This window comes from Rhodnius prolixus, unplaced genomic scaffold (assembly GCF_049639745.1).
Source record: "Rhodnius prolixus isolate KJV_2025 unplaced genomic scaffold, Rpr scaffold_6, whole genome shotgun sequence".
Lineage (NCBI taxonomy): Eukaryota > Metazoa > Arthropoda > Insecta > Hemiptera > Reduviidae > Rhodnius > Rhodnius prolixus.
In genome coordinates this window covers 38,602,727-38,630,509 of record NW_027411634.1, presented here as the reverse complement: position 1 = coordinate 38,630,509, position 27,783 = coordinate 38,602,727, and the positions used below count along the sequence as shown (strand labels likewise).

At 34.6% G+C, this 27,783-nt stretch overlaps 1 protein-coding gene across 12 annotated transcripts in view; it reads left to right on the top strand.

Moving 5' to 3' along the window:
* The window catches only part of LOC141460397 (uncharacterized), a 115,484-nt gene that overhangs the window by 86,474 nt on the left and 1,227 nt on the right, over positions 1–27,783 (top strand). For 2 of the 12 annotated variants that reach the window (XM_074140360.1, XM_074140363.1), the window contains exons 1-10: positions 17,408–19,450; positions 22,338–22,514; positions 22,688–22,795; positions 23,711–23,879; positions 25,544–25,781; positions 25,856–26,001; positions 26,565–26,650; positions 26,769–26,934; positions 27,169–27,265; positions 27,475–27,608. In XM_074140360.1, the coding sequence (XP_073996461.1) occupies positions 25,724–25,781; positions 25,856–26,001; positions 26,565–26,650; positions 26,769–26,781 (303 nt within the window). In that variant the 5' untranslated portion in view covers positions 17,408–19,450; positions 22,338–22,514; positions 22,688–22,795; positions 23,711–23,879; positions 25,544–25,723 and the 3' untranslated portion in view covers positions 26,782–26,934; positions 27,169–27,265; positions 27,475–27,608. Of the gene's footprint in view, positions 1–12,771; positions 13,185–13,548; positions 19,451–21,313; positions 21,506–22,337; positions 22,515–22,687; positions 22,796–23,710; positions 23,880–25,543; positions 25,782–25,855; positions 26,002–26,564; positions 26,684–26,768; positions 26,935–27,168; positions 27,266–27,474; positions 27,609–27,783 lie in introns of those variants that run through there. The other 10 variants (XM_074140361.1, XM_074140362.1, XM_074140366.1 and 7 more) reach the window with 10 other exon arrangements.

Genomic DNA, 27,783 nt, shown 5'->3' with positions numbered 1-27,783 from the left:
CCGGCTTACTAAACATAATTTTTCAGAATTATGTCCTCCATATATAACATATGCATATATACAGTCTACTTAAACATACTTTAATTATGTCTAAACATAAACATATCTAACCAATTTGTTCTTTAATCGTTCGCAAATTTATCTTAAGTGAAAGAGATTAATGATAAAGAATTAATCAAATGATAATTTGTCTTTTCTCTTTTCTTTTTATTGGCTAACTTAATTTTTATTATCTCTTACTTTCTCTTACTTAGAAGAAGTATTGTGATCGAGCCGAATATTACACATTGCTTTCCTAACGGGAAAATACGTTTTTGAAAATGACCTGTGAAAAAAAAAATTCTGGAGGGCATCTTAAACATTTTCTTTAATATTTGATGTTTTTCTTATTACTCTTACATTAAAAATCGTACATTCTATTTTAAAGAAGTAACATCCTACAGGAAGACTAACTAAGATGTTGACGCGCCTTAAAATTTGGGAACCCCCCCCAAAATTTCAATAAAAAAAAAGAACTCAAAGTAAATTATCACTAATTTGATCATAACATTTTATTTAGGTTGATTGGGCAACTTTTAATAATATATTTTTAAACTATTGAATATTAATATTAACAATAAATAATAGATTTGGTTTAAAAACAAATAAATGATAACAACATTCAATTAATGTAAATTAGATCATTAATTACAAAATATAGTTTCGATATTTCTAATCGATTTTCTTTTAAAATATAACCTTAAATCGTGTTATATAATTTTTTTTTGTTTGTTTATACAATCAACAAAAAGTTCTTAATGTGTTTGTCTGTCACTTTTTAATGTAAATAGTCCTAAATACATAAATTTTGAATTTAGTTTTGGTTAAAATAAATAATTTTTATGAATATTCATAACCTTTAAAAAAAATAATAAAATAAAATAACTAGATATCAGAAATAGATAAAAATAGCTACGAAATCAGACTGCTGCATAACCTATATTTATTGCCGTAAATTTGGTCTATTTCAACAATACTTGTATCATCTATTTGGACAGATTAACTTGCGTTATTTTTTTAGCGTTAGATTTAAATTAAATTAAATTTAAGAAAATCGATTAGAAATATCGAAACTATATTTTGTAATTAATGATCTAATTTATATTAATTGAATGTTGTTATCATTTATTATTTTTTTAAAACCAAATCGATTATTTATTGTCAATATTAATATTCAATAGTTTAAAAATATATTATTAAAAGGTTCCCAAATGAATGCATTAAATTTTCTAAATTTAGCTTTTCCTCGTTAAATCGATTGATACTACTTAAAAAATCCCCCTTTACAACCAAGCATAAAAACTGGGGCACTCAATAAAATGGTTTTGTTTATAATCGAACCACACCGGAAATACTGTTTTGGAACTTAAATCGATTTATTTTTTTTTTACTTTTTACGATTTTCCGCAAACTTCGTACATACTCAGGAATTGAACAGAAAAATCTCAGGAAGTGAAAACTTCACAGAGGAGTAGGTGGTAATATGGGACGAGGGGTGGAATTTGGGACACCCCTCTTTTTGTGAAACCAGTAGTGCTATCTGTTAGTTTTTGGTGCCTTACTACTCTTTGGGGTAGGCTTTGTCTGCTGCAGAAGGCAGCGCGTCAATCGAGTGGCAGCTTTGTCCAAGAGAGGACCGTGTTGACTTTGTCAGTACTAAAAAAGTTTTCTTAAGGTTGATTTTCCTCTGCCTTTGGGTAATACCGAGGAAAGTTAGAATAATTTCCCTTAAAAACCAGGGGTTCCCAAACTACGGCCCGCGGGCCACATTTATCCGTCCCTCGCCGCACTTCCGGAAGGGGCTTCTCTTTCATTGGTGGTCAGTGAGAGGAGCACTATATGTGGCGGTGCCGCAAAGCGCTGCGTCGCTCATGTTACAGTACTACTCCCGGTGACGAGTCACGGCTCCGAAAACAGTGTAAAATAACAGCAGAAGTAGGAAGAAAGGCAAAGCACTATAACTAAACCGGACATTGACCATCTCATTAGCCAAAAAGCCCATAGTTCCGACAGAAATACTGGGCAGTTTGGCGATTTAAATTTTATTTGTTCTTTATTTGAAATATTCTATTTGTTCCCGTTTTTTTTTGTTTTGTTTTTACTTTAAAATAGTTTGTTTTATAGTCCGGCCCTCCAACGGTCTGAGGGTCAGTGAACTGGCTTCCTGTGTAAAAAGTTTGGGGACCCCTGCCTTAGACAATAAAAAATGTAGAAATTAGAGAGTTTTAATTGTCAGTATTACGGATTTCAAATATGAATGTATATTGGGGGAAAAAATGAGGTTATATTGTACGCGGTGTATGGTGGTATTATGGGGACAGCGTGGTCCCATATAACAGCCTCGTTAATCGTCTGCCGAACAAGTGTGAAAAGTGGCACTGAGGACGAAACTAGTGTCTTATAAATATTTTGTTTTCTAAAGGGTACTATAAAGGGCCTAAAAAGATCATTTCAAAAAAGATTTCACCGACATTTCTCTAAGTAAACTGATTACACCTTAATTTTTATCCTTAATGTACGATAATTGTGTAAAAAAATATAGATTTGTGGCTCATATTTAAGGCTTATTTTTGTTTACAATTCATGGAGAAACGGAGAACATTAACTATAATTATTATTTGTGTCCCCACATATTACGGACCACACTTTCTGAAACCCCAATATGGGCACCACGACAGACATTTTTCAGTGTAACTCCACCAGACTCCATGCTGTCACTCAGGACTCCAAATTTACAAACGACAAATAATGTATGTCTATGATTTTACTCTAGAGTATATTTTTATTAAATTCTGTAGTGTTCAAAATATGCAAGGTAGAAAAAAAAGACGTTCCCATATTACCAACTTCTCATCTATGTTATTTGTGGTACTTCCGGGGAATGCGCGTCGGTAATTACGTGAGCACCGTCCTTCAACCGGAAGTAAACCCATTTTACTGAATCGTTTTTCTTCCTGTTTGTTTATTTATTGAATGACCCCCCTAGTAAATAAAACTAGAAAAGTAAATAATTGTAAAATTGCAACACATATTCTACCTATAAATCAAAGAGAAAGCACCCTTTCATATATTGTAATAAATATTTACAATACGAACAATATTGTAATAGCCCCGTACAAATGTACTAGTATTATTACTTGCAAGTAGAAACATGATTTGCGCCACTCCTTGACCTGTGTGACAAATGGTAGCCAGACGGAGACATTATGTACTTGGTTGGTCTTATAATCGGCTTAACTTTCTCCCACTGTCTGTGTGGGTGTAGTGTTCGCGACTTATTAGGGGATTTAGATTTCTTGTCTTGAGTCATTTACTCGAGGGAGTTCCGTAGAATTACTGGGATTTATTGTAATTGAAGAAAAAAACAACAGAAATCCTTAAAAAGTAACGTTTCATTAGACATATATTGATTTGAAACAGGACAGCTCTTACATTCTCCATTATATAATAATAAATGTAATTAAAATCAAAATACATAGAAAAAAAATGTTACATAGATTAAACGCACTGTTGCAACTACATATTATGGTGACTTTACAGTTCTTAAATAATTTCTTTCGTAATTTCTGTGTTGAAATGGTAGTTGATTGTTGCCAGGAAGTAAATTGAATCCAATGTAAAAAGTCACAGGATAAAAAAGGGGAACTGAAATCTCTTATAAGCCCCCAGTTGTGCGTCTAATTGACCCCACTAGCTTTTTCTTAAATTAAAGCTCTGAAAAAGCTAAATTTCTTCTAAAGCCCAATAAATCATAGTATTGTTCCAGACCTTTAATGGTCATTCCTTAAAAACTTAGGAAAAAACCGAAAACTCAGCCAAACGGAAGTGAAAGGATTTATTCTTTTCTTTTTTGGAAATGTTTTCCAAAGAAAATCCATCTTAAGGTAGTTTCTGCGAGGGGGGAGAGGTTAGGATTTAGATTTTAGATTTTTAAAGGACGGGACGGGACCTATGCCCTACGGCATAGGCAGCCACCAGGTCTAGTAGAAGAAACCTCCCCTTCTAAGAAGGTTGAGGACTTTCCCTAACAGTTCCTTCTGCGCTAAAATCTCCTTTGGTCTCAAGGTACCAAAGATATCGGTAGCGCAGCCGCTCGATTGCAACGCAATCGAATAACAGGTGAGAGGCCGTTTCTTACTGTTCCTGGCACAATCTGGCCCAACGGTTCCGACCTTATAAGCCCTAATTTGTGCAGGTGCTTTCTGAACCTGCCGTGCCCTGTGAATAGGCCTGAAATCTCAGAGTAATCTTGATTTCTGGCCCAAGCCCAGGGAGTCTCTTTGGTTCTTTGTTTACACAGCCAAGGGCATGGACACTCTTGCCGTGTTTAACCCCAGGAAGCATCACCCAATTTCTTTTCATGTTCTCTCCAGATCCCAGTCTCTGAGAGCCACACGAACTGGCCACCCTCGGTGATCCCCAGGACCGGGCCCCGGGCCAATGAAAGGAGAGTGTTAGCTCCATTCCTGGCCAGTCTATCAGCTGTCTCATTCCCCTTAAACACCCACATGACCCGGCACCCATTCTTGATTGTGCCGAGCCCAGTAGTTCTAGGGCCTTTTTAGCATACCCAGACCAGGGAAGAGGTCACTCTGAAGGAAACGATGGCCTTCAGTGCAGCCTGGCTGTCCCTCCCTATTTCTAAGATTCATTCGCAGATTCTCCTCAGCGCAGGTTTTAATAGCAAAGACTTCGGCCTGGTAAGGATTAGTTTCCTTTATAACGTCACCAAGGGTGTATTGTGCTGTCATAATTTTCAGTAAAAATATTTTATAGGGGATGAATATATTAATTAAAATTTTAAAGAAAATCAGTTGAGCGGAAGTGAAAAATAGATGATAATAAAGACAGGTTCCGCATAAAAGAGGCAGGAAGTGCCTTCTATATCTGGACTCTGTAATTAAAGTTATTATTTTTTTGTTATACAGTGTCAAAAAATTGGAGCAACAAATATAAAAATTAAAAAAATATATAAACTTAGATAATAACTTAATTGTAGCATTATAAATAAATTTTGTTAGAGTTAACAAAATAAAGAAGTTATTTTTACGAAATTTTTACGAATATTATTATTATTATTAAACCTGAAGTAGGTTTCCAGAACAGATAGAGAAACTTTACCTTATTAATTAATAAAAAATATTAAATAAAAATTCGATATTTACGATATAAAAAAGTTAAATAGCTACTGAAAAAACGGTTATATAGTCTTATACTTCCTTTACCTTAAATCATTTTATATTTTGGAGGGGGCTAAAATATTATTATCAATTATTTATCGATATATTTTAAATCGATAGCTCTCTCTGCATAGCTCGTTAAATTCTGAATTCCAGCATTCCTTTCTCTCATTTTGGTAGACGTAACGAAAGAGAGAGAGAACCTTTTATGGCTTTCTACGAGTAACTTCCTCTTATAGCTGGAAAAGAAAGCTCCGGAAATCACGTCAAAAATTTGGGGAAATTTAAATTCACTAGAAAAAGGTTTCTGTTTTTGTAGAGATACTAAATGGTTTTTGGGCAAACTGATGAATTTAATCTAAAGGAAGTTGTTGGCGATGGTACTTGCGTAGATACTTTCTAGGGAGATAGAGAAAACTAAACTCGCGTAACACTTCCTGTCTGACTCTGGAATACCGCATTATTCTTCAATCAAGGAAGATTCAACCACCAAGTGGTGATTTCCAAAGAGCTAGGAGTAAGATATATCTTTCTTTAGAACTCACTGGGATTTATTCGCCATCTGGAGGGCATGGTATGCTGTAGCGCAGGGGGCCGCCAAACTTTTTTTTGTGATCATGGACCCCCCTATATAATTTTTTGAAATCTCCATTGACCCTCATGAAAGTAATTTTCAGTTAATTAAAATAAAACTTATCTATTAGCTACTGGTGCATGTACATTTATTTTATGATTTTAAACATTTTATTAAAGTAATTTTACATTTGACATGGAATCCACCATACTGGACTAAAAAGACAAGAAACTAACCAACGCTACAAAACTTCTCGCCAGACTACTTGACAAACGATCTAAACTCAACCTACAAAACAAAAGATTATTATACGTGTTTGTTACTGCGACCTATTTGGTCATACGGCATCGAAGTATGGGGGATCGACTAAGCGTTCCAACTCACTACGCCTCCAGGCATTACAGTCAAAAATAATTCGAAAACCTCTTAACGCTCCGTTCTATGTATCCTAACCTCACCATCCATAATGATCTCAAAATCTCTTTCATTACAGATCTTGCTAACACTCGTTTCTTCAAATTTCATTCCTCTACAGTAGCTCATCCTAACCCTCTCATAGAACACCTATCTTCCTCCACATCACCAGGTAATCCTCTTAGGAGATTGAAGAGAAGATGGTGGCCTCGTGATCTATGTACTCTTATCGTGAGAGCAGTATAGCAAAGCACTGGAGTGACACCACTGGGTGCCTTCTCCACTCATGATTTTCTTTTATTTTTTTTACCAGGTACCAGATTTGCTTCTTGCAACAACCGTTCCAGTTGTAAATTCCAATAAAAGATTTTTTTTAAAAAAATTACATTATGTAACAACAGTTTTATGAAAAATATCTTAATGTTGATGTTTAAATACCATCAATATTTATTAAATAATAAGTAATCATAAATAAGTAAAGTAACAACAGGATTGCTTCTTAATTAATGAGATGGGTATGCCTGGTGTTTCTTTGCAAGATTCCGCTATATTGGGTTCGAAATTGTTTTTTTTCCTTCGACCACCTGGCTCAGATCGACCCCCTACTTTTGTTAAATAGACCCCCGGGGGGCGACCTGTGTTTTAGAGGATTCACCTGAGCCTAGCAACTGGGGCACAATAGAACATTGAGGTTACATTGCCTAGTCGTAGCCTCCTTGAATAGACTTTATGCACTCATTTGCAACTCAAGCAGATCTACGATTTAAAAAATGCAAAATAAAATTTTACCTGAAAAAATTGATTAGGCAGAACTTCAAATAGAAGTTAAGGGATAGAGTTCCCTCTAAAATGTTATTTCAGTAGAATTTTACGATTCTAACTCTAATAAAATATTAAGCGGAAACAACAAGTTCCTAAAAAAAAAAAAAAAAAAAATTTACGAGTTCAAAGAAAATTTCTCTACCGGAAATACTACGTTTTTTTTTTTGTTCCGGAAACGGTTTCAATAGTTTTACTCCAAAATTCCTATTTGCTCTTAGATCTTAATTTTGAGCATTGTGAGTAAGCATACATACGTACACACACACACATTTGTGACAAAAAACAACACATTTTGGGCTCTAGGGACCTCAGAACGGATGTTTCCGGTGTGACGATTACAGTACGTTCTCTAAAACTTCAGTAGAGATCCTGAAAAGTAAAAGAGATATTACGAATTGTTGGACAACAAATTCTAATTAATATTATAAGGTGGTACTATACAGAAATAGAACCTAACTTCCCTTATCGTCCAATAATACCCTTAAACACTCTCTTGTTTAAGGTTCAGCAGTATTTTCATTCAGTAATAAATTTCTAAAAATATTTTGAGACATCTTTTCAAAAATACCGGAAACAACTGGACCACAAAGAAAGCAACCAATTGCTTATCAGTTGTTAATTTCCCTTTCCCCAATCAATCAACATTATCAGAAATCAATAAATTGTATCAGAATCATCATCGTCCCTTTGTGATTTAAACAGACAAACGGACAACACTATCGTGAGCACACGATTCTTCCTTGTCTTTCTTCCTGTTGGGTAAACTTGAGCAAAAAAACAACAAGAAAAAACATGCACTAATATTTATTGTTGGCAGTTCTTTAAGTTTTTAGTTGATTATCACGAATTGAATTATTGTCCGTCCAATTATCTGTTGCAACAAATTCTGTACGAGTGCATCCCCTAGCCTGCCATCTTTACTATAATTGCAGTTGCAATTAGTATTGTTTTCAGCTGGTCGGGATTTATTTATTATTCTCAGTTATAAGACAAGCTTTGTTATTTTTTTAAGCCATGAATTTTTACATTACTATAATTCTTACATTTTTAAATTCCTTATTGATCAATCACTGCACACTTATGAAATATCCGATTCATGACGTCATTATCTGACGTCTTTCTTAGAAGTTATATCATCATAAGTTTTAGTTCTTTGTTAAAAACCCTTTTTCCAATCTAAAGGAAATCTCACAAATTTCCACCCTGTAATTGAAAACCCTTACAGACTTTTCCATATCAAAAAAATCTTTGTTCATACCATGGATAGACTGGAATATAGTGCTCTTCGCACTTAGAGTGCATAAACCCCTCCTGTAATTTACGAGGGTCGTTTGAAAAGTCCGTGCAAAGTCAGAGAGATAGCACCACTGGCGCGTATCGAGGTTATGTTTAGTTAGTAGCATCTCTTGGAAGAACACACACCAAGTTTCAGCCAGATCGGTCTATTTCTTTGTGTTCGGCATTCGTTTGAATCGAGCAAGTCGAGTGATTTTCAAAAAATGGACGAAAAAGAATTTCGTGTGTTGATTAAACACTACTTTATGAAAGGCAAAACGCCTCAGGAGACTAAAGAGAAGCTTGATAAACATTATGGTGACTCTGCACCTTCGATTAGAACAGTTTATAAGTGGTTTCAAAATTTTCGGAGTGGCCATATGGGCACAAGTGACGCTGAACGTTCTGGACGCCCTGTTGAGGTTACTACTCCAGAAATCATTGATAATCCATGATATGGTGATGGATGACAGAAGAGTGAAGGTGCGTGAGATTGCTAGTGCTGTGGGCATCTCGAATGAACGGGTACATAATATTTTGCATCAACATTTGGACATGACAAAGCTATCCGCAAGATGGGTGCCGCGATTGCTCACGCTTGACCAAAAACGAAATCGTGTGAAGTGTTGCAAGGACGGTTTGCAGCTGTTCCAGAAGAATCCGCAGGACTTTAAGCGTCGTTTCGTCACTGTGGATGAAACATGGATACATCACTACACTCCTGAGACCAAAGAAAAATCTAAACAATGGGTTACCAAGGGAGAATCTGCGCCAAAAAAGGCGAAGACCGTTCTTTCGGCCGGAAAGATTATGGCGACTGTCTTTTGGGATTCGCAAGGAATAATCCTCATCGACTATCTGGAAAAGGGTAAAACTATTACAGGTGCATATTATTCATCGTTATTGGACCGTTTGAAAACCGAGCTGCAAGAAAAACACCCACGATTGGCCCACAAAAAAGTCCTTTTCCATCACGACAACGCACCAGCTCACACCACAGCAGTTGTGGTCGTAAAAATAATGGAAATAGGGTTCCAACTCGTTTCACATCCCCCCTATTCTCCAGACTTGGCTACCTTGGACTACTATTTGTTCCCCAATATGAAGAAATGGCTGGCGGGAAAAAGATTTTATTCAAACGAGGAGGTGATTGCAGAAACGAATGGCTATTTTTCAGACTTGGACAAATCCTATTATTCGGAAGGGATCAACAAACTAGAGCAGCGTTGGACTAAGTGTATAAGCCTAAAAGGAGACTATGTTGAAAAATAAAAAAGGTTTACCCCAAAAAATTAAGTAATTTTTATTTTTGTACGGACTTTTCAAACGACCCTCGTAGATGTAACTCAACCAGATAAATTGAAGGAAATATTAAATATAACTGTAGCAAGTTTCGCTTCCGGGTATAGGGAGAAATGTATTGAACAGGCCACAAAAGGCACTTATCACAGTCTGTACCGTCATTTGAATTATAAATATTAATTACCTGAATTCAAAATTTTAAAACTAAAGGATATTAGTACTGTAATGAAGCTGTAGGGGCGATCTACTAAGTTTGAATTGTAAGCTATATATGATGAATAAAGAATATAGGTGCTCTCTGTGAGATTTAAACCAGAATGGAAGATACGTTCCATTTCATAGCAACCTGCAACGATGTTGAATAAATTTAGGAAATCCGCCTTCAATAAGACACTAGTCTAACTCAAGAAGAATTCATTCAAATTTCATACATAAGCATTTGTCGTCATTTGCGTTTTTAGAACTGTAATGATCAAACTAAAGGTTATAGGATAGCATTTAAATTGCTTTTGTGTCCAATGCGTGTACCCGCGTAAACAAACAAATGGTTGCCTAGCAATTGTGTGGGTCAGTGAAAAAGCTTGCGCGGGTCAGTGTTTGACCCATCACTGTCCTAGACGATGCTGGCTGTATGGCGAAAGCCAATGCCCAAAAAAAGGCAAAAAAAACTATGAGAACCCAATGAAAGGTTTTTTTCCCCAGTGAAAAGAAATTCTTTTAATCCAAGAAGTTTTAGGAAGTTTTCGGTGATGCTGTGGATTATTTGCCAATAAGCCTTTAGTGACTACAAGGCTAAGCCTGCCGTAAAGTACTTTTTGTAAAAAAAATAAAGCCCAAATTTTACTCGTAATCTATTATGGTTCAGAGTTGAATCGTTGTATTCCCATTTTGAAACCCATTAAAGGAAATTTGACATTACCATGGCTACCTCTTTTCTTAACAAGGGGCTTCTTCAAGGAGGAAGGAGAAAATTCTGTCGCATTGTGTGCGCGCCATGTTTATTTATTTTCTTCCAGAATTTGATTTATTTATTTAAATAAGAGAATCATTTCAAAAGTAAAGTTTAAACTTGTTCCTCCCTCCATGAAGTATGTGACTAAGCGAAACGGCTGACTCTTTGTTCAGGACGTACTCTGTCACTGGAAAGTATGACGAACACGGTTCGCCTGTAAAGATTGCTAAGTAAATCCTGGACTTCTTAAAGTGCAAAGCAAATATTGGATACCCAATTGTGGTGGGGGGTGGGGCTTAACAGTGTGTGTGAGATTAATCTAGTGGTGTGTCTATGTGGTAACAGAGGCAGTGCTTAGTGTTGTGCTCTCTATCCTTCTCCAGCATCCCTGCTATCAATCTCTCTCTGTCTCTCTCTCACTCACACTATTATAATGGTCGATTGTTATGGGATAGCCCCAAGGTAAATAGAACCATCTCCGCGCCCCCCCACCCAAATTGGGGGGGGAGTTATAGTAAAGACCAGATAAACTTTTTCTTCTCCTTTTCTTTGCTCGCCCCAAGAGTGTTGTTGGCACAATACACCGTTCATCCAACCAAATCTCCAGATGCCTTCCCAACTACCTCACGATTTCCGTTTTACTTGGCTGTCGCGGATATATCGAGTAACTACAGGACTTTATGGGTTGATTCATCGGACGTATATGGGCGGCGGACGAGGATAGATGTATCCCGTGCCTTTTACCTTCCTTCATTACCATGGTAACTGGCCTCCAGGACAAATCTACTTTTCTTCTTTCTTCTTTTCTAAGACTCTTTCTCACTTACTCTGCCCACATTCTAATTCGTCACGAATGAGCACAAACTGGAAGGCGGAAATAGTTTTGTCTCTTAGTTCTGTTTCTTTTTCCTCTCTCATTTCTCTTGTTTATTACTCTCGAGAGAATTAATATGATCATGCCAAAAATTCTTAAGTTTGGTTTATCCTTAGAGGTCCCCTGAGTTCGGGTAAAAAATCCGATTTGGTCCCTCACACGACTTCCTCTTACCCCGAAATTAGGATCTTACTAAATCCTTACACATTATACAGTTTGATACCTTTACATTACACTGGAGTGATCACTTAGACCAGGGGTCCCTAAACTTTTTACACAGGGGGCCAGGTTCACTATCCCTCAGACCGTTGGAGGTCCGGACTAAAAAACAAACTATTTTAAAGTAAAAAAAAACAAAAACAAAACGGGAACAAATAGAATATTTCAAATAAAGAACAAATAAATTTAAATCAACAAACTGTCCCAGTATTTCTGTGGGAACTGTGGGCCTGCTTTTTGGCTAATGAGATGGTCAATGCCCGGTTTAGTTATAGAGCTTTGGACTTTCTTCCTACTTCTGGCTGTTATTTTACACTGTTTTCGGAGCCGGTGACGCGTCCGTACCGCGTCATCGGAAGTAGTACTGTACATGGAGCGACGCGGCACCGCCACATATAGTGCTCCTCCTCTCAATGACCACCAATGAAAGAGATGCCCCTGCCCGGAAGTGCGGCGAGGGCCGCATAAATGTCCTCAGGGGGCCGCATGTGGCCCGCGGGCCGTAGTTTGGGGACCACTTACTTGGAGGGAAGCTTACCTCCAATCTCTTCCTAAGAACTGCCTTAAAACGCTAATAAATCTACGCATACGTATATACGAAGGCAATCGAAAATCCTAGGAATCACTTTCAAGAAAAACTCTAATAGTGGACAATCCCTGGATTGAAGGGTTACTTCCTGTAAATGGATTTCCTTCAAACTCTTTTTCATCTCCTTAAAATTCTTTGCCGGAAGACCAAGATTTAGAATCGCAAGTTTATTCAACTTTTAGCCCTTTCTACTACAATTTGTACGCTTACTCCTTTTAAGCTCAGAAATGTTAACTAAAAAAGGGATTACTCACGCTATTCTGAGATTAGAAGCTCAATTACAGACTTCCAGGCTCCTCCATATCTTGATAAATATAAATAAACATCATTTCCAGTACCTTTCATTGTTAATAATTGTCGTCCCTCAACTAAATCAAATATTACCAGCACATATTTTGGTATTAACAAAAAATATTTCGCGCCTTTTTATCAAACTTTAGTAATGAAGCAATTTTTCTAAAAAGTACAGTAGAATGCGCTAGGTGTCATGTCGACAAGGTCTTCGAAATTTGGTTGAAATTTTACCAGTTCGGGGTTTACTTAAACAGAAAAAATTTAGATAACTTATTTTAGAAGCATAATATTATTAAAATATTGTATAAAACATAATTTTGAATGAATTATCTTGAAGGTTGAATTACAAGCAATAAGTGTTTCATTTTCAAACTTCAATTGTACCCAAAATATTGGTTGCACAGACTGGTGATTTATACTCAGGTTATTACTATGGTTAATGAAAACAGATTCTAGTTCCTTAAGTACACACCTTGGTTTATGAAAGTTCTGTTTTGGAGAAATTGCATACAAGTTACTAATCTTTCTGAATATAAACAAGTTAAACCCTAGAGCTGCTGCACCATCTCAATGGGATAAAGTACGATGGAACACTGCGAGGGCACATTATGTGAATACGTGTCCAGCATTTTGAATGTGTGAATATGATTGTGAGTGTTTCATCGTTTTATTGTTTTTTTCGAATGTTTTGTTGGGATTCGTTTGTTTTGTTTATTAATTGATTATTTCTTTTCTTTTACCCACGACTATCTGTTCATCTTGACTTTTTGACTTTTGTGTTCGCCAAAACTTGATATCAATTCAAAATATTCTTTTCTGTTTTTTAATAACTTAAAAAGTGCTTACTAACAGTTTTTTGTTGGTTTTTTCGAACTTTGGACACAAATTACTATACTGTGGTTAGTGAAATATCTAATAAAAGCATTTATATCAATTATTATTTTGTGATAATTAATTATTATGACTTGCAACAAACATCTTAAGGTTGGGTACTAAATTCAGGTTTTGTTTCAGGCACAAGTTTCCCTTCGCACGACTCTGGGTTTAATTCTGTAAGTGAACTCACACTTTTTGGGTTAATGATGCCTTGATACCCGACGGACACTTCCTATCCAGACTAATTTATGGCAGGGCCAGCTGCTAACACTATCTCTTTCTGAAGGACAAATTAACGTCCAATAAGATTCAATATTAGAAGAAGGAAGAAGTAAGATAATGCCTATTTTTTTTCCAAAGCGGGCTACACGTCTAAATTAGGTGTTGTGAACGGAGGCGTCTAGCTAGCATATTTTCAGATAAACTACTTTTATTAACCATGAAATAAAATACAAGGCCTAGACCAAGAATTGAACCTAGTACCACTAGCTCTGCGAGCCTCGCCTTTAGCCGCTCGACTATAGCGACGCCAAAATATTCAAACTCAAGTTAATCAAATAAATTCTAATGATTGAGTAAGAGAAACTCGCGTGAGAATTCGCACCAGTTTATTTTAATTTTTTATTGATATTCTCACGGGAATCAATCTTTCAACTAGATTATTATAATAATCACTATTATTATTTCTATATTTATGTTTGTTATTACTAGCACTTAACGTCCTTGGACTAATAGACATAAAAATATTGGCGTCACTCTGGAGCCATACTTAGGTAAACACTCCAACATTATACTTTCAAATGTGTAGGTAAATAATTCTAATGTATGTCTCTGTATTATTATTTTAAAGATGCAAAAAAAACTTCGTAGTGTATTCACAAGAAGGTTACGTTTAGTTGTTTTTATAAGTGTCTTATAACTCCATATGTTAAGTCAAAATCTATTTATAACAAAAAGTCTATAAATCAAGAAATGCTAAATTTGATTTATGCTTGTTTATTTATTCCTTGAAAGGTTTCCTTTTTTTCGATTTAGGGGAATTTAGTTATAATAATAATAAATGTAATGGTAAATCAATACATACAAAAGTTTTGAACACTGTTTTGAACCCACAAGCATGGCCCGCCTACCATAGTACAACGTGTTACTTCGCTTCTCTGCAGGCTACAAGAAGTAGGTGAAATTTCTTGTTGAAGCCAAATAGGAAGAGACTACCCTAATAGTCTGCTGTGAGGCTATTACTACTTATTTTACCTATCACAGTCTGCCTACGGGTTAATCCACCCTATTCTGAGGTTATCATGTCGACCCTTAACAAAGTCTCCAGTTGGTAAGAGTTCACCACCATTTTTAGCGTATTTTCTTGCAATTACCAAACATTTCATATCACCAACTGATGATTGCAGATTACAATCTGACTAGGTTATAACAGACCTTTTTTTAAAGACCTGATTTAGTAAGCATAGGCTATCGGCCTAGTCTAGGACAAATCTGCGACCACAATGTGGAAATACCTACAACTGGGATGAACTTGTATGTAAAAAATCATGAAAATGACGAGAAAAACGGAAACTTGGAAAGAGTAGCAGCTTCCCGCCTGATCTTGCAGAAAGAGGGGGCAAAGGGAGCCTGTGTACAAACATCTAGGAAAGGCAAGGGAAGTAATGAACTCCATAGAAAGCCTTGAATGGGATTGTTGTGTAGGGATTACCCTTGAGGCAGAATATCTACCTTGAATGGGATTGGAGAGGTATATATCTTTTTTTTTTGAAGCCCTGGGAGCAAAGTATTTTGTCACCAGGGAGTGATTAACCCTAATTATTTTTGGAGGGGCACCCTATAGTTGACGTAATGAAGTGTGGCTAAATGGAAAATTAGAAATAACTTGACACGCACCACAGGTCTCCAGGTAACAGCGCACCTTGTTAGTAAAACATAAAATAAATATAACAAAAACTAACCTAACCGCAAATTGTACTTCCTCTTTGCGACTAAAACGCGACAGTTAGATTACTATAAACTAACACGGATAATTGCAGTAATATGTAAACAAGTAACTTACATACAAACTGAAGAATTTTATCCATAATTTCTCATTAAACAGAAGAGAAAGAGCGGACTAACATTCCGTCGTATTGTTACCATTTTGACTGTCTACAAACATGAAACAAACAACAGATAAGTACCATTACAGAGTACTGGTTGTTTGGTTTTGCTAAAAGATACTGCTAACATTTCTTCACCTACCTACAGAAATGTAATTATGTTGAAATATATAATTTAGTAGAAATATAATGTTCGCGCATACAACATAATGAGACCATAATGTTGTCAAGTGTAATTGTAGTCCAGAAAATGCATGAACAGAATTCATAATGAAATATATATTCACAAATTTTGTTGTTGGCGGTATTTATTGTACAGTTTTTATTTATTATGAGAATTCGAGTTCATTAAAGTAAATACTCATTTCCAGCAATTTATCATCAGAAATGTTTTTCATCCTATTCTAGAAAGTGGGGAAAAAGATCTGTTTTCATTCTCTGTCCATTCTCAAGCTTTTAATTCACAAATGTTTCGCACAAATTTCTAATTATTTTAATCTTATTTAGGTAATTCTTAACAACAAAACATGAATTTTATGTTCTGAAAAATAGCAGACAGATTAACAGTAATGGTAATAAAGGGAGATTCTATAAAACTATGGCAGATCAGTTACCTAGACAACCATGGTTTAAGGGAACTGTCACTAATAAATGGGTTGTTAGGACAATAAGCAGGCTAAGAGCGAACCACGCGGTGTGCAGATCGTATCTTCACAGGATCAACAAAAGGTCCTCTCTCCTCTTTGCGTAGATTGCAATGAGGAGGAGGATTTCAAACATATAATAATGATATGTCCACGTTATGTGGTGGAAAGGAAACGAATGTTTGACGACATATACAGGCACCATTTCGCTACGAAGATATAATATTCTCCACCAACATCTATGTGCTTAAATCTATAGCAGAGGTAGCAATGAAATATGAATGTATTTAAAAGTTATAGAATAAATGCAAGGAAATGATTAGAGAAGGATTACGGTGATTTTAATTTCGGTTAAGCTATAAGGATGGCAGGAATATAGAGTACTGATCCATCCATTAGTTGTAAGTTTGTATGTAAATAGTTGTATGTAGTAGAGGGATGAATGTGTGAAGCGAATGTATTTATAAGTAAGAATGGAGAGTGAGTGATATTCTAGTGATAAGCACCTAGACGATGCTGGCTGTATGGCGGAAGCCAATGGCAAAACAAAAAGTTCTGAAAATATTCTGCCAAATTTCTGTGTTTGGTGCTATAAAATTCATGGTGGTTTGCCCAAATGAAACTTTACAGCAAGTGTGCCGTAGCACTCCATGTTTCTGTAAGTAAATATATTAGATAAACGACATGTATTTGGCTAATACGTAAATGTTTTTAATAAATAAGGAGGAAAATAATTTTTAATTACATTGTAATTGACAAAAAGCATTCATAAATCTATGCGCACTGTTTTAATTTTCAATATCAATAGTTATAGTGGGTCACCATAAAATGTTATGAATTATTATTTTTATTGACAAACAAAGCGAATAAAAGTATAATAAATAATAAAATAAAATAAACGTAAAATAATAATATAACTGAGTCTGATTTAATTAGCCTGTCGGTGTTCTATAAGTCAAAAATTATTGGTTATTCGTTGTGATAAATATTTTACAGTTTCTATTGACGCCCTATAAAGTTTTGTCTAACTTTCATTTTATTTACCATTGTTAGCTATGTTATTAACAATTTCTTTTTTTTTTTTAATAATTAGCTAGACTAGTCTTGGTTACATTCCATAAATGAAATGAAAGGCTCCTTATAAGAAGTTTTTTAAGGCTGAACGAACAAGTTAGTACATGACAAGTTTAGTTGGAGGTAACGTGATAACCAGCGATAATTCTTTCCCCATATAAGTTGGTCACTGTTTTTATATTCAAATATTTAATGAAATATTAGCTAACTCTTGGAATAAATTTCGAATTTATAATTCTGGGGCGAACTTATATCTGTCCCAAAAATAAAAAATAAATTTCTAAATTTGCCCTGCTTCCCCCCATGTGTTGGTGATATTTAATTTGGGAAAAAATATTTACTGTGTTTGTCTACTTTCTTTCAAACGATAAAACAAAAATGGAGTCGAAGAACTTAGCAATCAATTAGCATTAGAAATGAGTGAACAAATAATACTCAAGTTTATGCAAGAATATTGCTAAAGCTGCTCCACTAGAAGGTCTCTAATTATCGCTGTAGCTCTGATATTCTTGCTATAAGAAGTCTCATTCTCACGGATTGCGAGGTCCAAACACTCTAGTCCCAGTCCTCTAGAGAGTGGTTAAAGATCACCTCCAGCTCAGGTGTTACAAACAGGATAGGCTTCTACTGGTAGTAGACTGTATCTAGGTTTCTCCATCACGGTATGTGTTCATCCCAACTTTAGCTTAGGCCTGAAGCTTTCCGTCGATAATTCTACGGAATTATGAGGAAACTTGGTAGCTTTATTAATAGTTACTTCAATAAGCATGTTCTGAAGGACTTTTGATGTAACTCCTTGGATCCTTCTTCCATTCCAATTCAGCCAGTGTTGGAGCGAGTATCTCTCAGAGGTAGTAATTTTGGATTTGTTGGATTGATTTTCAACCCTTAGAGAACCAACTTAATGATTGACCAGGGTTGAACAATGTCACAGAGAGTTCCTTCTGACTTACCTTTAACAACTGTGCCAATATTGTCGGCGCATCTTTGCCGAAGAAAACTCAAGTAAAATAATACCAGAGTCGTGGGAGTGTTTCATCAAAGGATTCACTTTGATAGTGTTATTCCTCAAAAAAATTTGAAAGAATTTTTGACTCTTAAAACAGATAAAATAACCTGTCTTAATACTGCACACGTTATTAGCAATTGGCGAGCATTCAACTTTGCAGACATAAAGTATTGTGTTAAAAATGTTAATTTGAATTTTTTAATTAAAAATTAGAAAATTAAAAAAAAAATTAATGGGTATTTATCTTAAACGGAAGTGTTAACAAAAGAATATGTGTTTTTGTCAGTTTACAAAAAACTTCCTGCCTATTATTTAGCTTGGTTATTATCTTCTTGGATGAAGCATACTTCCGTTAGAAATCAATTTTTTACTTTTACAGGAATCATGGCTGGCTGGATTAAATAGTAAAAAGTTGTGCATATATGCGTATTTAATTTGTTAACAAGCTTGAGGAAAATCATCATAAAAAGGAAAATATGGACTAAGCAAAGTCACGCATATGCTCAACCGATTGTCTTCAGATTTGTAATTTACTTTAAATATTTAATCACCATGAGTATTGTGAAGAAAGAAGCAGATAGAATGCTAGGATTGTCCTGTTTTTTTCATTCGGTGACCTTTTACCTATTTCATTTTTTCTTGTGACTTTTTTACTGTGACATTTTACATATATTTTTTTAGATTGTTCTTCACAATTAAACAGTTATCTATATAATTTGAATTCTATTAACATGATCTTATGTATCCATGCCTTCCTGGCATAATTTCAAACCTTTCCGTTTCTGATTAGGTGCAAGTTGGGTCCCTTCACCTAAGACATGGATTCAAATTTATAGCGCCCCCTCATATAAAACAAATGCCCAACTGACTCAGTAATTGCTCTTAAAGCTAAGTATTTCTCCTCCTTAAAAAAGTCCAAACACATTGTAAACTTTACACATTATTAAATATTACCTTTATTTCTTTAATTAACAACACACCTGTACACTATTACCTTCTAGTTTTCATATTCATAACACACTGTAACTGAAACCTACCCCATATTCAAATTGAGTGATAACGGTGACTCGTGACAATGTAATATGTGATACTAACATGATTCTCTTTACTGAAGATTAGATGAAAATCCGAAATGTGTGACAATCACCAGAAACTGGCATGCTGTGACAGAGAAATCATTGAAATTTCATCACATTTATCACAAAGTTGTGAGTATTCATATTACCTTACCTACCGTCGATGTTTAATCCATTATTAGGCCTGGATTGCACATTACTTGGTCTCATAATTTGGTTCTTTGTCTCTAAAAGTTGGGCCCTGCAATGACGCCGGCGCCATTAACAAACAATCTTCTGACCATAAAAACAAAAGAATCGTATTTAATTGCCCTAATAGATTCCAGGTAATTACAATTACTTTGGAATGTTGTACTTGATTTTATTTTTTTATTGAATGCTTTGTTATTTCAAATTCTTTCTAAAATGATTTTATGTAATTTTGTGTAAATTGAATTTTGGAATTTCTCTACAGCTCTACAACAAAAATAGTAAAAAAGATCTGGGAAAATACCATTCGATGAACGCATATTGGCCAATCTAGTTTACCTTTTCTTTATAATCGTTAATTTGTTTTATAAAAGCATTCAATAGAATTAGAAAAAAAAAATTAGTTTATACTTTAGAGGTAGACAGATTACAAAGAAAATAATTTTATCAATTAGTAACAATCATACTAGTAATAGAAATGTGTTTACAAGCTCTTTGAGAAGCGAACTGGGATTAGGCAAGGAACAGAACGGTAATAACTCAACAGAAAAATGTCCCTGCGGTTAAAAAAAAGTCACAGAACGATTAGAAGAATACTCCAATCGGCTGGGCAAGTTCGACATGCTGCAAGGTGGCGCCTACCATCCATGTACGAAGTGCTTGGTGTCCTGTCATTTCTGCAGCGGTATCTGAGCTCAGAGCACTAGGGAGAGATGGTCGGGGAAATAAGCCTCTATCGTTAGCAGTTCTTGGGAGCTTTTAGCGTTGAGTATCTTCATTTTGGCAGGATGCCTACAATATTCATTTCATCTTACAAATATTAGAGGTACGATTGGTGGAATGAATTTGTTCTAAGTTAACAGTCTTGTTTCCTGGAAGTGCCCGATCGTAACACAATGTTTCATCTCAATTTTTGAATCATTTGTTTACCTACACACTCACCCAATTAGTAAATGAAAAAAACTTTTCGTACTCGTCTGTGGAACTCAAAACAGAGTGATATTTAATATTGAATACTTGACGCAATCATAATTCTTCTCACCAACAAAAAAATTATAGCAGTAATTAGGCTATTTTCAAAAAAATAATAAGTACCTAACTAGTTATACCATAAAACCATTTGTTACAATTGCTTTTATTGTAATTGTTTTACAAATGACAAAAAGAAAAATTAGCATTGGCTTAAAATGGCCAATGCCAAATTCAATAACGAATTAGTTATTTTCATGTATATTTAAACAGAAACTTTCATATTATACGGTTTGGGTGTTGGTTATTAATAATGTTTGTTTGTTTGTTTTTTGACTGTGTGAATATTCAGTAATACATAAATAATTTTACAAAAAATAATAACTTTAATAAGTTATATGTTGGAACGGGGACAATTATTATTATTATTATTTATTTTTTTAACAGAGAGTATTTTTAGAGCCTTTAGGCAATTGTTTTTTAAGCAAACATAGATTTTGTGTGTTCATATTTTGCGGCCAGTTTTTTTTTCTCTTTTTACTTCATTTATATCCCCTCCAGGGCGTGCACAAACTATTTTGATTGTTTTAGACCATGGACTCATTCCCTTCTCTTTCGAATTTATTATTCTCATACTCTCTATGTAAGCTTACTTGCCAATGTGCTTTGTTATACTCCTTACAAAGAACAAATGAATTTGAAGTGATATGTAGGCAGTTTTAGTTTTATTACTTCGTAACCAATAGAGGTGAAGTTTGTACGAAGAAGGAAAAAGATTTGTAGTGAATACTCATACCATGTTCTCAAAGTTGTGAAAAATTTACTTCTGATTTTCAGAAAAACTCGGAATTTTAACATTTAATGAGCAAAAACAACATAGAGGCTCCAAGCTACCATATACCTCGCCTGTAGCTCAAGCAAAGTCACTTTAGTGGCCTCAAGAAGATATAGCAAGGACTAGTATATAGTAGAGTTTGGTTTCAAGACTGGAATACCTGCTACCTAAATTTAGGCTGATGTGGGTAATCGGTAATAAAAAAAATCATAATTCAATGGTGGTCACTCTCTTGTTATTAAACTTCAAGTTGATTCAAATACTACCTCATTACCACTAATTCCTCAACTGTAATAGATCGTAATAAAGATGTGTACTGCAATAATCTGGATTCGGCCCTTGATTCAATAATTCATATTCTTATTAATCAAGTTTATGCAGATGCACTTACTGACTGCATTAGGAAAGCATGACTCTCTTTTTATTTACTTATTTATTTTTTTACATCAGATTAAATTAAATTAAATATAAAATTGTAACTTGTATATCGATGAAAGGAAATTAAGGTATTTACTGTTTATTTTATTGATTATTTTGTATCTTTTAAAATATATTTAAGTAGTGTCCTCAAGCAGTCAGACGGCTTTGCCATTGCTTCATTTATTTTGTACATTTCTTTTGGCCATGTAATTTATTATTAAATAAAATAATAATAATAAATAAATGGTAGTCACGCACACAAAATTTACGTTTGCAAAAATAAAAAAAAATTAAAAAGCAATTATAGGTTTGTTGGAGTGAATAATTTTGATACAACTCTCACTCAATTTTCTTTAACCACAATTTACATAATGTAATTTTCCTTGAAACCTAGAAAAATCTGTGGAAAACATAAAAATTTATTTAGAAAAGAGACATTTCCTGTATAGAATTAAGTAAAATTTGGGAATTTCACTTTAATTGATTCCTAATAGTTAGTTTATACAGCTAATGTGACCTCATATTTCACTTAATAGACACCTGGTTTTTTTTTTGCTGTTTCATTTTCTCTGATGATTTTATTATTATTATTATTATTATTATTAGGATTCAGGTGGCAACCTGGAAGGTCTTGGGCCCCAAGTAACGAAGTCTTGGCAGCTGTTCTTAGGAACTCCCTTTCATTTGGAGACGCTTGAAGTTGGAGAGGCAAGTCATCAAGGGCCAGCAATTGCCATACGTGGATATGTATTCATCCCAGTAGCCTCTGCTAGAAGTTTGCCGGTAACTATCATTTGCAATTGATCATTTAGCCAGCTCTGTGGTTGGATTTTTTGTTTTTTACAACGAAAATTAATTTCATTAGAATTTGCCGAGGTGTTAGGCTACGCCTCCTTTAACTACTTTGGCTTTTATTATAGTGAACTTATAAAATTGAAGTCAACTTATCTTTTCAGGACATACTTAAGTTTCAATAAATAGCGAAGACTGAAAGAGTTTTAAAACCCAGATTTTCCTCATAATTTTTGTGGCTAAAAAGAAAGCTAATAATGAAGGAAGCTTCTGTAAGTAAACCACTTCTTATGAATTATTGTAAATTTTTGTATTAAATAATTACGGATAATTCAGTAAGCGTTCTTTGCTGGTTTGAAAAGAAGGATGTAGAAGAATATCTTGTTCGACTGCAAGATAAAACAGGATGAAGGAAGGTTAGACGGAGGTTTCGTCCCATACGTGGGTAGGCTAGAGAAAGAGAGTGGATACAGAGATAATCCGTCCAGGTATCTGTGGTGGCCAGCGGGGGGGGGAGGGCTCTTATGTGAGATGACGGTCCGTCGTAATTCGGGATGGGACAGCTTATAGTTCTGTGTGTATGTGAGTGGATACTCATGTCACCACTAATCCTGTACGGACGAGGAGTGCTAACCAGGGGAGTGTTAGGTCGGCAGCCTCCACTCTAAGAGGATTACCACCATCTAGCTGTGGACCTCCACATTCAGTGGGCACCTTATTAGCAGCGACATCAACTACAACTACGTCTGCTACAAACTACCAGTGCTTTATTATTATAAAGAATACATATCTTGTGTTATACTACACATACTCTTAGAGTGACCTCTCTCTTAAAATACCCATCGTTGCCATTCGTAATAAATAATTGGACAAAAATACTGTCCTTCATTGTTCCTAGACAGAATTAAAGGAACACATTCAAATTTAAAAAATCTGATATGTCCTCATAATCGACCTTCTCATACTGCTATACTTGTTCCTCTCGAAGTATCTTTAAACTCCAAACAATTGAATCGTATTTAATTCCTACTGGCATACATGGAACTTTATAGCAAAAGCCTGTCCTAAACGCTTCCCGAAATTGATTCCAAAATAATTTTTCCTTCAAAAGTTACTCAAATAAAAGTTAGTTACGTACATTCGTGTGTACAAAATCAATAAAGAAAGTTTGTGTTTTTTTTTTTCAGGAATTCGTTGAAGCCATTTAAAAATAATGAAAATAATCCACCCCTGGAGAAGCGCCCTGGAGGTAATAAAATTTAATTTCTAAAAATTGCGGCATTAAAAAGTCTTGCGAGTATTCACATCAGATGTTTGAACAGTCACTGTGCTTAATGGGGCCCCGTTCTTCTGCCGGTACGTAATACTTACTTAATTTAAAATCTTAATTTGAGTCCAAGCAACGAATCAGTGAATCAAGATGAAATTCCAAGTAATGCCAGGTAAAAATTTAATTTCCTTCCCCCCCCCCCGTAGCTGAGCCGGCCGAAACTACGAACTGATAAAGAGACAACCCCTGAAGCAATCCTTTCTTTTTTCTTAACCAGTCTTCCCATCCATTGAAACCAACGTTGTGGTAATTAGTATTACTAAGAAGGTAATTTGCTTTGGTAAAAATAAAATAGAAAAAAAAATATATATCTGTAATTAAACCCTAATTAGGGAGGTAGAGATATGTGAGGTATTTCAGGCACAGTCATGACAATACTGTATTTAGTATCTGCTAGGAATCTGTTCGCGTACCATGTACAGCACTACCTGCAAACAACATCTGACGACAGATAGCACTGGTTATTTCTCCATACTGGCCCCCCTCCAGTGGGGATTTACAACAGCCGTACAATATGTCCCCATGCTCGTGGGTGATCAAACCACAGGCACTGCTATTGACCAAGATAAGCTAAATATAATAGTTCTTTTGTTAGTAGCAGAAGAATTTGGATACTATGGTAACATGATGTAGGGGCTGGCAGTCTGGTGGGCTAGGAAAATTTTGCTATTGATCATTTATTTATTTTATTAAAAAAGAACGTATTTTATTTTGAAAATCTGGAATGAACAAAAATACTACTTTCCTTTTACTGTTTCACTAATTACGTTATTAAATTTTTCTTTAAAGTTACAGTTATCCTAAAAGTAGAATGAACTCTTCTTCTAGAAATATGCTTAATCGAATTTCGAATGTTCAAATAAAAACTCCTCATCGCTCTGTATACATCTATATATCCATACTAAGACTAATTCTGAACTACCTTGCCCCTAATTTAAGGAGCAGAGACTGCAGTGTTTTCTAAAATAACAAATTCTTGTTGCACTGAGAGCGACTTGGTGCATACGAAATGAATAAATCCACAGGCAGCTTGGAAGCAACCACTATTAAATAATTAGGCTGGACAACTCGTTCATTTTTAGAAAACCAACTTATTTCAAAGACCGAATAACACCACCGACTTGAAGAGAAAAAAAAGACTAACTATTACGACTAAAAACTACTGCAGGATGTAGTGCCAAACTTAACAAACAGCCAGAAATAATCTCGAAAATGGTTGCACGATTTTCTGTGAAACTTCGTTTACATATTGCGCTCATAATTCAGTAACATTTATTTTCCAAGAAAGTTCGAACAAAGGCATTTGTGGCAGAGGAAAGTAGGTACATAAGTATGAGCGGTCTTGTAGCCAATATATTGTACAGGAGGGTTAAGTTTGTGAAATTCCGCTACCGAAGTACGATTTTACTTTATGAATTTTCCACTTTCTGAGAATTTTTTCAAAAATATCTGGTAAGATTTTCTCCAAACTTCGTATATAAATTACGAATTTGTAGATCAATTAATTTTATGTGAATAATATTTCTGGCAAAATAAAACGTTTTTGGGAATTTTAAGGAGAGGATATAGTCGTAGATTTTTCTCCAACATGTCATTTCTGTGTAATGTGCTGGACAGTTTTAATAAGCTTGATGTTAGAACCTAGATAATTGTTGGGTGAGCATCCATTTGTGATTCTTTTGCATTTTAGGCAAGATTGGAATTTTCGAGGGAAAGTAAAGAAACGGGCTTGTTTTAACCTCCTTGGAAGAAGGTTATAAGATTTAGTGTAAAGGTTATAACGTTTACTTGTTTCGCTCGTGGACATTGTCATATAAAAGAGGACTTGAGTTTTAAACATTCCGTTTATGTATGTATAGTAGTTGATGGCATGTTAAATGATACTGGACTCTGGCGATTAAGTATTCTTAGTAGAATGGAAGCAAAAGGTATCGAAGTAAGCTTCTTTGTTTCAATAATTTGATATTGCAGTTGAATTGTTAATTTTTACTTTGAATAGTAGAATTTGTATTCAAAAGCAGTCAACGTTTCGCACTTACCAGCTTTAACTATCAATTTATTAAGCAGTGGTCAAGTTATTACCTCAGTTTGACAGAGCTGGTGGAAAATGCTATCGTTGCTGGTGTATCAAATACTGAAATTACGTTGGTGAGTAAAGTTAATGTTTGTACCGTCTGAACGTCTCATTTCAATCTTGAAGTTTTACTTTCAACAAATATTTTAACAAGAAGTTAACCATTATGGTTCATTAAACTTGTGTAAAGAGTTTACAAGTAGTTAACAATGTTGGCTAAATGAGAATTGATTTAAGTCTTGTCAAATTTTGCAAAGAAGCTTGGTAATGCAGTATTTTTACTTTTAGAGTTTATTAATATGTATTGTAAAGTTTTTAATACATGTAAAACGTTTATAATAACATTTAACAGAATGTGAAACTCGTTCTCCTTTATTTCAAGTTCTTAAATTTTGCGAAATACTGTTCACATTCATACACGATTCTTTTTATTTTGTAATTGAAGTTTAGATGTGTAAGTTCGCCTTTGCTTTTTTTTATAGTTAGTGGTTTTTTTTTTTTTCTAATACACCTAGAATATATCTGTTGCAATAAGTTAGTTGGAAACGTTTGTAGTTTTTTGTAAAAATTGCTAATGACTATATCATTAAGATATGATAAAATCTCTTCTTAATGATAAACTCTTATTTTTGTTCAGGAAAATGAAGGATTTGAAAAAATTGATGCAAAAAATAATGGTAAAGGAATCCGAAGACCACATCTATCTTATATGTATCAATGCAGGTATACATAAAAAATAAAACTTCGATGATCTGGGTTAGGTTTTATATTATTATTCATTAATATAAAGTACGTAGATTTTAGATTTCCATTAATTTTGCGTAATGGTTTCTACTTTTAGTTCATTTAAATAGCTATGAAATTCGTGGTAAAGCGTTGAGTTCATTGTATGCAATATTCCAAGTAATTGTTACCACGAAGACCGAGCAAGATGACTCAGTGAAAAATCTATTCTTTTGACAGTAGCGGGAAATAAACATCATCCAGAGTATCTTATTTAAATGATGGTAAGTTTTACTGGCCTAGAATAACATGAAAATACCTAAAGTACTTTCAAAGTGTCATCTTATTTTTTTGTTTTTTGCTTCATCATATTTACATGTAAGAACAAAATTTCTTACTATTGGCAACAGAAAAACACCAGAATTAAACTTAGTAGTTAATATTGTAAAATCATTCGGTTTAATACATCTAAGTCTAAGAATTGTTTTAAAACATAATAAATTCCTCTTATTTGGCAGAAGAATGCTGTCAGTTCTGTGCAAGAAAGTTTGGTCCAAGTTATGGTCACATGTTTCGAAAAATCTTCCTCATGAAATCAACCACAGAGAGAGTAATGTAAGTATAGAAATGCAAAGTACAGATTATGTTTCCTTGAGTTTTCATATGTTGTTTCACAATAATATCTGTCGTTTGTGTATTTGTTATTTAAAATTTTGAGAAACACGCTTTAAACATTCACAAATGAACTTTCTTTTCCTCAGAGGTCTGAAGTTGTCTGCGAAATAAGTTAAATTTTAGTTATTAACTTTTGAAACTGTTTACAGATGTTCAGATTTTTTAGGAATTCACTTGTGCCTCGTTTCAGCAAAGAGATGAATACTGTTGCTAAAATTGTTTTGAACTACATTGGTTTCAATTTCATTTCGCGGTGATGGTTTCTAAGATGTGCTTCAAAAAGGTACTTTTTTCGTTAAGCTACTTTTCCCTCTTCTTTGAGCAATATTTATGTTACCCTTGATACTTCCCTAACAATTCTTAAAATCTTAATCTCCCAGAATCTCATCTTGACAACATTTTTTCTGTTTGCAAACTGGATTCATGATTTGAGGATTTACTTGAGTGATCTCTCTCTT